Consider the following 13,733-nt stretch of genomic DNA (forward strand, 5'->3'; position numbering starts at 1 on the left):
GGAATGCTTAGGAAAAGACCTGGAATTTTCTGTTCTCTCTGCAATACTAGGAATACAAGAGGTAGATGGCAGTTCTGACTTTCATTGATAGTATTTTGAACAAAAATCCAGATTTTACATTTCTGCATTTACTTGCTTGTTAGCTAGGAGGCTTTTTGAGTATAACGGCTGATGCATCTTACTTTTGTGTGGTAGAGGTTTGGAGGCATTGTCATTTGAGATATATACAAGCAAATGCCTGCAGTGGTGCATGCTTTGCTCTTTGACCTGCCTTCTTCCTCCCTTTCCTCACTAGTCAACTGCTGTCCCCCTGCTACTGATTTACATCCCCCAGTGAATAAAGCCTAATCCCTAACCTTTAATCCTCCTAAAATAAGCTCAACTTTGTGATCCTATCTTGACTTTATAGGAGACTTAAAAAATAACAACAACAGAAAAATACTTCTTAAAGAGTCTATGTTATTTACATTTTTGGAAGGAGTTTCTGTGAGTTGGCTGTATTTTAGTGACCCATCTATTTTTTCTTGCTTTTTTTTTTTTTTTTTTTTTTTTTTTTCCCCCACATTGAGCAGAATCATCCTGGGTCTCTGTCTCAATTTTGCTCACTTGCTATGCAACATATATTCCTGGAAGGAGAATGATGATCAGGCTGTGTGTTAGTACACTGCCAGCATCCTCCCCACAAGGTTTCGGGGTGTGGAGGAGGATGCTTCTCCTCTTTAAAGCAGGTAGGGCTTAAATTTCTCTTTATGTTGCACACTGAATTGGCAATATTAACCTCTTGCCTACATGAGTTATCCCAGTGTGAACTGTGAATGCGTTAAGAAGTTGTGTTTTTCAGTCTAGAGGCCAAATCAAAGCTAGCCAAAGGAATCAGAGCTTAAATCTCTTTTCATAGGGATTGTGTGGGATGAGAAGCAGTGAGGGAAGGTCCTCTTCAGAGGGTGAAGTGCAAGAACTCTTGTTTCATTCCTTGTGTGAAAGCAGTCCCTTCCTGTATGCCAATAGTCAGTGTTTCTTTCTTTTCCTGCTTGTGCTTAGCAAGAAGATTCTTGTGGATGTGGCCAGTATGTAGTCATTTCTACGCTGGATTATTGCAACATTTGCTTTTTGGAAAGTTCAGTCAGTAGATAACATGATTGCTGGCTCGCTAAAGAACATGTTGTGTGGAGAGCACAGGCTGGGGAGATCCACAACTCCTTATTTATATAAGTGAACTTTATAAAATGGACAGTGTCTTACTTTGTAGCAGACACAGGAGAGAATTAAGGATTAAATGTTAAAATGCTCAAGTGACCTAAAACAATGGAGCTTATGAAAAGAAGGAAAAAAATAAATAAAAATGATGTTCTCTTCAGTAAATATCTCACATGCAAGCATCTTGATATAATTCATCAGATGAAGTGCATCGCACAGCTGCTAGCCATGTAAAGAGGAAATATGCATGTGCGTATCCAAATGTGAATATTCAGTTATTAATCCAGTTTCCCCAAATACTTGGAACAGAGCTTTCAGCAGTTGTTGTTAGCTAAACCTAAAATAAGTTTAAAAAAAAAATCCTGTTGAGAAACTGTATTGTCATCTTGATTCTCATTAGAAAGTGAAGCAACTTTTTTGTGGCAGGAAAATAATGATGCTTTGTGTAAATTTTTTCCAGCATGTGACCCCAGGAAATATAGCAGACTTCAGAAGGGTTTATCTTTAGCATTATGTAAACAACTTGTTTATTCATGTGTACACTGAGCGTCAGATAAAGTGTGTTCTTGCAAGGTGCTGTTCCTTGAAAAAAAAAGAAGTCTCCCCATCTTCAGATAAGACCCCACAAAACTGCCTTAGACATGTATCTGGTGGAGCATAGACAGGAGAACTAGTGGGACAGAGGGGAATCTTGGCTACACTTCTTTGCACTAGTGACACCTGAGCATGCTGGATACTGCTTCACATAGGGTTTGTTTGCAGGGTTTCTTGAAGAGCAAGACTGTTGTGCAGGTGAAAGTACAATTTGTGCATTTTTCAGACATGGCTCAATAACCAAGCTTTAAACTCAGCAGTCTGACTATACTGAATGTCTTTTTCATCATATCCTAGTCTAAAACAGAGTTCTATTACAAAGCAGCATATATTGTCTTGTTTTTTCTCATCCACCTAAGATGCCTAAACAAAGAGAGGACATGATTCATTCAAAGTCTGTGACTGAATTCATAAAATATATTTCTTTGATGAGGCCATCAATAAAGTCTTTTTCATAAAGACTGTAAGTAGCTTGTCTCTGTGTCGCTGAACAATCTTTATGGCTGCGGGAGCTTAACGGGAAGCCTAGAGAGCTTTAGCTGTGTTTTGCTGCTTTTCTCATCAGTGCTCTAATACCTACTGATAAAGGGCTCATAAATTTTTGTGATATTAGTGGAGGAGTCCATTTCCATCCCAAATGACAACCTTTCTCAGCCTCCTTTTAGCTGTTATCACACACATGTGGCAGCTACTTGTGCATATCGGTGTCACACATGCTATATATTCTGTGCAATGAATGTTCCCTTCCTGGAAACCTGAACCTCTTACGGCTGTAGAGAGTAGCCTTTCCTCTTGAGGTCACCTAACTTGGCAAGTCAGTGAGTTAATGGGTCTGAAAAGATTATCTTAGAACAAAATTGATGTAAACATTCTTCTTTCAATTTAGAATATATGGGTCTGGATTCCTTTTCATCTTTCTGTGCACATTCCAGATGTTTGCTTCTTTCCTCTCGTCATATATACATGATGGGATAGATAATGTGCTGAGTTCAGATTTATGTCTGGAGCATGATGTGTTTGTATTCCGCTTCATTACACCTTCTTTTTCCCTTTTATTTGGGAGAGGAGAAGTACCTTAAAAGCCTTTTTTAATTCAGGTTTGATTTGTTTATTCATTGCTTTCCAAAAGCAGTCTGGTTAAAGTCCCTCATCCCCTTCATTTCCTCTGCAGTTCTCCTGCAATATATCTCATTTCAGTCAGGGACAACTCTATGTTGCAGCAGTTTCCTCCCCTTGGCTGCTTTGAAAAAGTTCCAGAAGGCAAATCTCACCATTTTCACCAACAAAAAACAGATCTGCAGTACAAAGTATTTTGGGAAATAAAGGCTGATTTTTCCCAATTTTTAGATTTTGGAAAACATCTTAAAGTTGTAAAGGCTATTTCAGGTTTACTTTCATAGTTTGTCAACAGCCCTTAATTTGCTGTTAAAATCTTCTTTCCTTCTCCGTTTTGATCTGGAGTTCTTTACAGCCAGATTACTTCTAACTTCTGTAGTGTAGGGATAATTTCTTCAATATCTTCTGAATAACTTTTTTTTTTTTCTTTTTTCTTTTCTTTTCTTTTTTTCTTTTTAAATTTCCAAAACGTTTGGTTTGTTAGCAAATACCAGAGCCTACAGAACACAGTTATTCCTTCTTCACACTTTTTCCAGTTTTGTTTATTTGATTTTGAGTCAGTCCTGGAGGTTGTTTCTTATTTGTTTGTTACGTGATTAACGGAGGTTGCTAGAATTAAGGTAGTATGGTTAGGTTGCAGTTGGACTTGATGATCTTTAAGATCTTTTTCATCCTGAGCAATTCTGTGATTTGTTTGTTAGTTTTTTACCTCAACACAGGAATATGCCAGCACAATATTCAGAATTTGATGCAAAATCAGAATGTCTGCTAAACTTTCTATGAAGTTTATTTAAGGAAGTTTGCTCCTCACTGGTGTTGCATTAGCAGCTGCATTAGTCATTGTAGTTATTTCAGTCAGTATTATCTATTGTTGTATCTCTTGCTTCTCTTAAATTAGACATCAGGATTATTTAAATATATATATATATATATATGCATATATTTGTCACTAGGTTTGCAAGAAAAACTTATGCAGAATGGATTTTCTCTTTCTGTCCCTTGCCCTTGCTCCCACCACCACCTACTCTATATGGGAGGAATTTGGCACATTCTCTCTTTAGTTCAGTAGTACAGAATGTTTAGCCATTGACTTTGGCATACAATGTAACTTACTTTCCAAGGTCTGTGAATGTCAGACAAAGTCCTAGTTGAATTTCTGTGGGGCGCTTTTAGTGTATCTGAGCCCTTAATGTACTGTACTTTGAGCTTAGCCAACAGATTCCAGGGAAATGTTCTTCTCTCTTGAGTTTTCTGAGAAATCAGTTTCAGAATTCTAGGAGAACTGGACATTGCTCTGGTTTCTTTGAGTAAAAGCAACTTATGCAAAGGGATTTATGGAAAGGAGCAGTGTCCTGGCCCTGAGGAGGTGCAGAGCCCTCTGGGCTGCCCTGGGCATGGCCATGCCTCCCCACCATCTTGCAGGGTCTCTCCATTGCACTGGCTGAGTGTGGTTTGGATCAGCACACTGCCTAATTGCAGATTTAGTTATTTGTTTTTGCTTAGTTTGAAATCAAGTACATCATTTTTGATGGGACAGACCTGAAGTATGGCTTTCATCTGCAGAAAGTCTGGATCTTTTTTGTATTGGAGCTTGTATTTTAGCAGGGCTCCAGTTGTAAAATGTTGTTCTAGAAGCTTGCCTTGTGAATTTTGGCATCACTTGCCACACAGATTTACATGGGACTAATTGCTTTAATATGAAGAGTTCAGTCCTCTTTGTGGTGGCATTTGGCAAGGTGGACCTGTGTCTATGAGGGAACAGCCACAGGCCTGTGACTGTGTTCTTTCATGGGTCTCACCCTGTGCATCAGGACATGCTGATTAGGTTGGTGCATTGGCTGAAGGGATTTCTGCCTTGTGGGGGAGAGCTCCTTCTATGCTCAGCGCAAGCACTTCATTTGGCTGCTCTGTGCAGGGAAGGCAAAAGAAATTGATTCACCGCTGTTGCAATGGAGGGGATCTTTGTGTGCACATTTAAATACCATTACATAAAACCAAGAAAATCAGAATATGATTAGTGCCTTCTGGGTTAACAAGTAGATTGTCTGCATACACTTTCTTTACTATGCTAGTGGTACCACTGTTTTGAGTTTGGCAAATGGATAGGTAGAGGACATTTCTCATGTCTGCTAAATTGGGCGCTTGGGTCTCTTACAGAGGGACCTGTTTATTTTAGTTTATTTGGCAGTTTTCAAAGGATATGCAGCTACTTCAGAAATCACTCTAAATGAAGGTACTGTTTGGATCTTGGTTTCTTAGAACTGCATTATTGGAAAGATGAAATTTCTATTGAATGCACTTTTGTCTGTGAAAAAGCATGTATTAAGAATAATCCAAAGACAGTGTGAATGAGCAGCAGTGATGATTTTGTCCTAAGAGTAGCTCTGTTTCATTTTTTTTCCTGCTTAGTTTGTGTAGCAAAATCATTAAATACTATTTAATCAAGTTTTTAATAGTCTTCTGTTTGTCTCCATGAGCTTCAGTAAGATGAGAAAGCAAAGCAATAGATACCGTGCTCTGTAGTTCCTTGGCATCATTTTCTGCATGTAGTTCCCAGCAAGGAATATACTGTCATTCTGCTGCACTAAGGAGTATTTTATTTCACTCTTTCACTTAGTTTTCCATCAAAATGTGGGAATATTGTCTACTGGCATTCTTATGTTTAACACTATAATTTCCCATTCTAAATATATTGACTGTCACAGAGCAATGTTACTTTGCAGTAAAAACCAGTCTTAAAAATTTTGTTGTACACACTTGAAATACAGAAACTGGAATCATGCTAAGGCATAGAAATGACTTTCTCATACTAATACTGACATTCTAAGAGTTTAGGGATGTCTGTTTATGAAATATGAAGATATTATATCAGGCAGAATGTTTGCAAGCCTTTAATGGAAAAAATCCAAACTCAAATACTTTCCTGATATTAAACTTCCATAGTCAACATAAAGGTAAAAATATGGCTTTTATCTGTTTGTATCAAGTATTTGGTTTTATAACATCTTTTATGTAATGTCTTTCATATAAACTCACTTAAATAATCTGATGAAATCAATGTTATAAGAATGCATTTGGTGTTATGTTAAGCTATATTCTGGTTTTGGAATTCTAATGTGGCTTTTCCATTCTTCTGTGATAGGATGACAAGGACTTGGTTCATGAGTTCGTTATTGCTGAAGGCCTGACTTGCCTAATCAAAGTAGGAGCAGAGGCAGACCAGAATTATCAGAACTACATCCTGAGAGGTAAGATAAATGTATCCAGAAACAGTTTTTTTGTTTTTTGTTGCACAGCTCTCAGAGGTGTGCTGTGACTCACAGCATATTTGAAACATATTTATCTCTTTGGTGCAGGATCTTGAATGTTGTGCAGGAAAACTGAGGTGAAATTAACACACGTTGCTGATTAGGACAAATAGGAAAATTAAAATACTGATATTCTCTCAATTGTTCAGCTTTTCATTTAGATTATATTGGAAAGCCTTAATTCTATGAAAGAAAAGGCATAATATAGGATAAACAGTGAAACGGTCATGTTGTATGGTTAGTTGGCTGGATGCAATTTAAGCTATCTGATATTTTGGTTAAACAGGTAATCTGAGGTTTACATTCTGTTCTTTGCGCTCAGGACTACAGATTATAGAATTTGGGAAATGGTCTGGAAAAGATATCTTACTGAATTAGAAGGCTGACTTATGGTATTGTGTTCTTGTATACATACTGTACGTAACTGCAGTTTTTAACAAGGAAACCCAAGCCACAAATCAAGAGAACTTCTTCGGTGGTTTGAAGGGTTATGAGTGAGAGGAGAGCCATCATACCAAGGGACCCTGACTACTGAATGATCTCATAGTCAACAGAGAGCAGTAATAGATACATAACTGTGGTGGATTGCTCATTTGAATTTTCTTAGAATGACGTACATAGCTGTCTCTAAAAATGTCATTTTGGTATCTTAAGCTGCCAACATTCAATCTACAAATTGAGGAGTAAAGCAAATACAAAAATAAATAGAGGGATTTCATAAGAAGGAGAAATGCTAAGTTACTGAAAGCTAGGATTCAAACAGTAAATGTGGCTTCATTTGAATAATTTGAAGATCAGACTGTGCAAATACTATTTTGGGGTTGTTTAAAAAAAGTGAATTGGTACAACAGAAATTGTATTCTATGTCAGGAGTTGAGCAGTGATGTAAATGTACTCAAATAGTAGCTTGTAGATACTCAGAAGTAAAAAAAAAAAAAAAAAAAGGGTAGAAAAGAAGATCTGTGCAACTATAGACCAGTAAGCCTCATGTCTGTGCCTGAGAAGATCCTCCTGGAAGTGATGTTAAAGAACATGTGAAATGAGGACATCATCTGAGACAGCCAGCGCAGTTTCACAATCTAGTGACCTTCTGCAATGAAGTAATGGTATCGGTTGACAAAGGAAGGGCAACTGATGTTAACTACCTGCACTTGTGCAAGGACTTTGACATAGTCCTGCACCGCATCTTCATCACTAAATTGAAGAGATATGAGTTTGAAGGCCGGACTATTAAATGGATAAAAAATCAATTGGATGGTCACAGGCAGAGGGTTGTTTTCGGCGGCTCTGTGTCCAGGGAGAGGTTGGTCATGAGTTGTGACTCCCAGAGGTCTGTCTTGGAACCAGTGTTCTTCAACATCTTTATCAGTGATGTAGACAGTGTTATTGAGTACACCTTCAACAAGTTTGCTGATGATAAAAAGCTGAGTAATGAAGTTAATGTTATAGAAGGAAGGGACACCATCCAAAGAAAGAGACTTGGACAAGCTTGAAAAGTGGACCCACGTGAACCTAATGAGGCTCAACAAGACCAAGTGCAAGGTGATGTATTTGGGTGAGGGCAATCCCAAACATGTACAAACTGGAAGAACTCAGAAAGAGCAGCCATGCAGAGAAGGACATAGGGATTCTGGAGCACTTTTCCTATGAAGAAAGGTTGAAGGAGCCAGGCTTGTTCAGCCTGGAGAAGAAAAGGCTCTGGGGAACTGTCATTGTGGCCTTCCAGTTCTTGAGAAGAGCTCATAAGCAGGAGGACTTCTTACATGGCCTAGGACAAGGGCAAATGTCTTTAAACTAGAAGTGTGGAGATTTAGATTAAATGTTAGGAGGAAATTCTTCACTAAGGGAGTGATGAGGTGCTGGAACAGGCTGCCCAGAGAAGTTGTGGATACCTCATCCCTGAAAGTGTTCAAGGCCAGGTAGGGGGTGGTCTGGGCAGAACTAGTGGGTGACAAGCCTGCCTATATAATGAGGTTAGAACTAGATGATCTTTAAGTTCCCTTCCATCCTAGTTCTTTCTGTGATTTAAAATAAAGGTGGTATGCTGTACCAACAGTCTGCTCTTCAGTCTAGGGGCTTACTGCCTCATCCACTCAGCATTCATCTAGCATGGCTGGGTGATGTCTTCACCCTTAAACAGGTCCTTGGAGACAGATAGTGAAAATTTGAAGGGAACCTGATAGATGTTTACCTGAGTACCCAAGTGGTTCAACAGTCTGAACTCTGGATAGCCCTTCAGCTGTTCTTTTCCAGTATCAGATAAAATCTGGGGCACTGAGCTTCATCGTTGACAAAACAATCCAGTAGTACCTGAGAATCAGTCACATCTGAACTAAAATCCTTATTTTAAGATGCCTTAAAAGGGATTGGTACAATCTTCCAAATACCAAAATCAAGTCTTCCCTCCTATCCTCCCCTTTTGCTGATTCGTGAAGCTGAAGCTTCCTTCTGGGTAAGATATCTTGAGCATCTACAACAATGATAGGATTTTTCCATGCGACATGGTTTTTATTTCAGAAAACAGATTTGTTGTGACTGTCTTTCAGAAAGTCTAAAGCTTGTTACAACTCCAATATTTTGTCAGCTGGTTTTCAGTTCCAGGAGCTAGCATATAGGTTTGTACCATAGAGCATAACCAGCCAGTCTTATCCAAGTACATTGAGGAGAGTGCTGAAAAGAAACATTAAATACATCACGTAAGGATATTTTTCTGATGTATTATTTTTGGAAGAGCATAGACAATGCTTGTTACAGAGATTTAAAATTAAAAAAATAAAAAAAATAAAAAAAAAAAAAGTCTGTCTTGGTTTTTTTCTGCTTTACTGCTGTGGTGTCCTGGCCTTGTGATTCCTGTTGGAGTGCAATATATCCTCCCTGTTTTCACTGGGTTTAACTTGGATCGTCAAGAGATGGGATTTCTCTGTAGTCCCAAATCTTGACTGCATTTCTCCTGGAGCTTCATTTGATTAACTGTTTTCCTCCTATGACACTAACACAACTTACAGGGCTTACAGCAAATTGCAGCCTTAGCCACAGTGTTGCCTGTTCCGGCAAGGTTCACCTGAGTGTTGCTGTCTTTGGTTCTGACTAAGTATTTTGAATGTACAAAAGAAATAACTTGTGCCTAGCAGTGAAAATAGGTTGGAAATATGGGTATTTGTAAATGTTGGAGGTGTTTATGCTGTTACACATTTTCAGGGACTTTTTCTTGAGGTTGCTTTTTTTCTTTTTTTTCCCCTAAAAGTCTGTGTTGCTTTGCTCCAGTGCTTCTTAGCTGTGCTTTTCTGCTTAGCAGTTCTAACTAGGTTCAAGCCAGACTGAGCTGCCAAAAAAATGACTAAACATGAGTCACAGAAGTTTTAGTTACTTTAATGGGCGAACGGAAGATAAGTGTGTCTTTTGCATGCAATGCCGAGGAATCAGGACAGTTCCTTGTCAAATGCTGAAGAGTGACTGTTTATTCCTGCTGCATCCTGTGAAATAGCATTGTTTGACAGCACCTTTCCAAAAAAACATTCCCTTTTGACAATGTATAGTCTATAGGCCCCAAAACAACAGTAGCCAGGACTTCTCTTGCGAGTTATTCTCCTGAAATACTACTTTAGGGCATATCTTTTGTTCCTTCTTACTTATTCATTTTTCATCCTAAATTTCCTTTTCTGCTGTTACTTTTCATTATCATAGAGATATGAAGAAACTCTTTTTTATGGGATATATTTTTTCCCCCACAATTTTGCTTTTTGTATATATTTATTTTTCCTTTCTTTCTTGGTTTTTCTCTTTGAGAGTATCCACGTGAACTCCACTCATTTTGTGGAGGGTAAATGCTTCTGTGCCAATTTAAAAGGATGCAGTTAGGTGATATTGCCTAGATTTTCACAAGTAAATGGTGGTGGTAGAAAGGAAATAAGATTGTTCACACTTGATGAAGTTTAATATAAACCTTACTGTAATTTTAAAAGTGCTTTGGGTATTATTTGGAAATGTGTTTTTTGCATGGAATGAAAACTCAAAATCTGAAATGCAATGATTGAGCACAGGTTAATTAAACAATTGATAGAATTATAGCAGTCTTTTGTTTTATGTTAATTTAGCTGTTGAGTGAGAAGGAAAAACATCCTGTGCAGATCAAGGATTAGTTGTTTTATAAACAGGCTGAGTAAGGTAGATGTAGGGAGTTCATCATACACCATGATGTGAGAGGCTCTGTCCATGGGATCCTATCCTCTCTGTCCCTCACAGATGACTCTGAGGGAAAATGGCATGTCTTAAGAAAAAAATTAAATCATTGTTTCATATGCAAAGTCAGCAGCATCTTCAATCTGCCAGAATAACAGCTTAGTTATTGTGTTCTGCTTTTTAAAGTTCTTGTTAATAGTAAATGTGGTTTATTCTGGAACTGATTTTTTACAAGCATGCTTTTGTTTTTGTGTGTAGGTAAAATATATATGGCCCTCTTATTTTCTCCCTTAATTTTGAAAAGACTTTCAGGATTTTCAGGTAATTTTATGAAGGACTTTTACCAGAAGAGTCCTACATGATCCCTAAAATGTAAGTGAGATAGAATGAAACATCTTAAGCCATTGATACAAAGCATGAAAAATAACTCAGAGATCTTGGTTATGCACTTAAATTATGTAGGAGTCCATTAAAGCCATTTTGTGCAACCCTAATATCTGCAGCCTGTGAAGCTGCAAGCTGACAATGCCAGAGAGGTTCCCTTGAAAAGCAGAGGTTCCAGAGGGGCCAGAGTGGGAATTGATCTTGCACTGAGGTGTAAGGATGGGGAAATATGATTCCTCATTAGTATATGGGATCCAGCCTTTGCAGCAAGATAGATGGAGAGAAAAGAAGTAGCCTTGCAGTGCTGAAGCCTTCACTAGAGCCTCAGGGGTCACCCAGCATAACTGGCAGCGAACTGAGCTATAGGCAGAGCTTTCCAGAGCAGCAGGCAGACAATTCAACTGCTGTTGGTTGGGCCTATTTATAACACCAGAAGCACGCGATTTCACCTGCACACCAACTTTAGTACAACCAGTTGTGCTGCATGTTCTGGGAAACCTGATTAAATTCCTAAAACAGCTCAGTGCTTTATGGTAAAAGACCATCTGGTTACTGTCTGTCAGTGGGATGCCATGTGCCCTAGGACATCAAGAAGCTGGAAGAAGCAGAAAGCAAGGGTGAGGTTTTGCAATTGGGCAGTGGAAGTTACTGCTGATAACCCATTGCTCTGAAAGCTGAACATGACATTATCAGTAAGCTGAGGGTATTTCTGCATTGAGCCAAGGGCTGCTTGGAATGTTCGGGGTTTGTAAATGTGTTCTCTGTAACGAGGCAATCCATTTCCAGGAACCAGGCATCTGTTTTTGCCAAAGACCCCTGCTTAGTGCAAGGACCAGAATTCTTCCAGTACTTCTGAATTGTCCTCTTTCACCCAGACAGATTGTTGGGCTTTGGCCTTTTGTGTTAAATGGTGTTGCAAAGCACTTATTAAGAGGAAGGGTACATTTTGGCAGTAAATATATGTGATGCTTTGTGTCATAGGCACCGTTTGTATAAATAACAAAGGAATAGAAATAAAATCTGTAAGAGAATACATCTGTCCTAAGTACACTTGTGCTGAGTTGGTACCACAGCAGTAAAGCACATGGTAGCAGTGTAACATTAGCATGGAAAATGCTAATATCAATATCAAAACTTTCCTTTTGCTCTACTCTTGACCTTCAGTACACGGGTGTCCACTTGGAACTGTGATGTTCTCATCCATATCTGTTCAAGTAGACTTCTTATGTGCAGCCTTTTAAAAGTTATGTTAAACTTCTCGGATGATATCAAAATAGTTTTAGTAGGGCCTGTGTCTTAAAGAGAAATCAAATGTCTGAAGCTAGATCACTTAGTTTTATTGCTTCTGAGGTGGACTTAATGACTCATTCTCCCTGTAAAGATAATTATTTGATTATTGAAACAGAGTTTGTTAGGAAAGGTATCAGAATTAGATGCTTGTCCTGAGTAGAACAGAATCACAGCTGTGCCTTTGCCAGTAAGACCTACCAGTTAGCAGCACTACAGAGGGTCAATGCAACATCCCTGAAATGTAGCTGTGGTGTTTCCCTTTGGGAAATCACCTCTGCTGCTGGTTTTCCATCAAAGAGCTTGATAGCTGTAGTTCATATGGATGAAAACAGACATGGAAAAAACAGACCTAGACTGGTTGGATCAGTACCCTTTAATGTTCTGTGTGCAGAAACCTTAAGTTATTTTTCCTTTTTTGTGCATCTTGATAAGTTCCAAAATAAAAAAAATATGAATGAGTGCTGGTTCGTGAACTCTTTAGACTAGAAATGATAAGATTACAATGCCTTTCATTTTATCAGAGAAGAGGGCAGAGTATACCACCTCCGTGATCAGTTATATAAACAGCAGCTTTTAGCTCAGGAGCCAAGTCCTCTCATTTCTTCAGATCTCTAAGCCCAAATGCAGTTGTTTACTTTTACAAGGGTAGCTGGAGAGCTTGACCTTGGAAACCATGCAGTTTAAAATGACAGATAACATCCTACTTGCTTTCCTCTCTCTATTTTTTGCATATCCTTTATTCATTTTTCATTTGCATATTTTTAAATGACTGTCATTAGAGTCTACTTACATATTTACTGTGCTAAGGGTTAATTACCAACCAAAACCTGAACTGTTCTCTAAGTTTGTGGTGCAATCCCTCCCCTCTCCTTCCTCTCTTCTCCTCCTCCTCTCCCCCTCTTGCTGTATGTGATTCTGATCTGTGCTCCGTCTGGAAGCAGAGACAGATGGTCCTAACGCACTGCATACAGCACAAGTCCTCCCAGTCTGGGATGGGAATTGGCACTGAAGCAAATTCGAGTTCAAAAGTTTAACCACCAAACAGTAATTTACACATCTACAAATAAACTGAGCAGTTCCTTGCTCTGCGTGTTGTATGAAGTGGACTTTGGTGTTGTGACTGCTTGTGAGGAGGATATGGGATTCTCATAGTCTGCATGCAATTCAGCAATAACACCACCATAAAATTATGGATTTCCCTTGTTTTTAAAGCTGACCAAGGCTGGAAGGCTTTGGTTTGCTTTCTGTCTATGTGAAAATGAATCTTCCTTTTCTGTGTAATTTTTTATGCTTTGTGAAATTCCCATGAAATGTGACACCTCGAGCTAGGCAGACCCCGTGTAAAATGAGGAGCTGAACCATAAAAAATGCACATCCTTAACTTCTAAGCAAAGAATAAATACTTGAAAAGTGGTCCCAGGGGCCTTTAAAGCCATTTTGGGCGTTACATGATTTAACTACTGAAACTTTATTAACAAATCTTCAAAATAGTGTACCAGTTCTAACTGGTAGGATCTTACTACAAAGGATTTTGGCCTTTTTGCAGTAATTTTTTAGCTTAAATTATTATAAAGCGATTCATTAGAGCAAAGAGAAAATGTATGTGGCAGCTGCTGAACTATTTGTAATTATAAATGAATACACTGTAATGTCCAGTGGAGAAAA

General features: G+C 38.5%; 1 protein-coding gene across 24 annotated transcripts in view; it reads left to right on the plus strand.

Annotated features, from left to right (window-relative positions):
• Nucleotides 1-13,733, plus strand: part of FHOD3 (formin homology 2 domain containing 3) — a 351,512-nt gene that overhangs the window by 167,142 nt on the left and 170,637 nt on the right. For all 24 annotated transcript variants that reach the window (XM_015854309.3, XM_085538039.1, XM_085538045.1 and 21 more), the window contains exon 5: nt 6,050-6,155. In XM_015854309.3, coding sequence (XP_015709795.2) covers nt 6,050-6,155 — 106 coding nt within the window. The remainder of the gene's footprint in view (nt 1-6,049; nt 6,156-13,733) is intronic.

Source organism: Coturnix japonica, chromosome 2 (genome assembly GCF_054131305.1).
Source record: "Coturnix japonica strain WE chromosome 2, WE-NBRP24, whole genome shotgun sequence".
Lineage (NCBI taxonomy): Eukaryota > Metazoa > Chordata > Aves > Galliformes > Phasianidae > Coturnix > Coturnix japonica.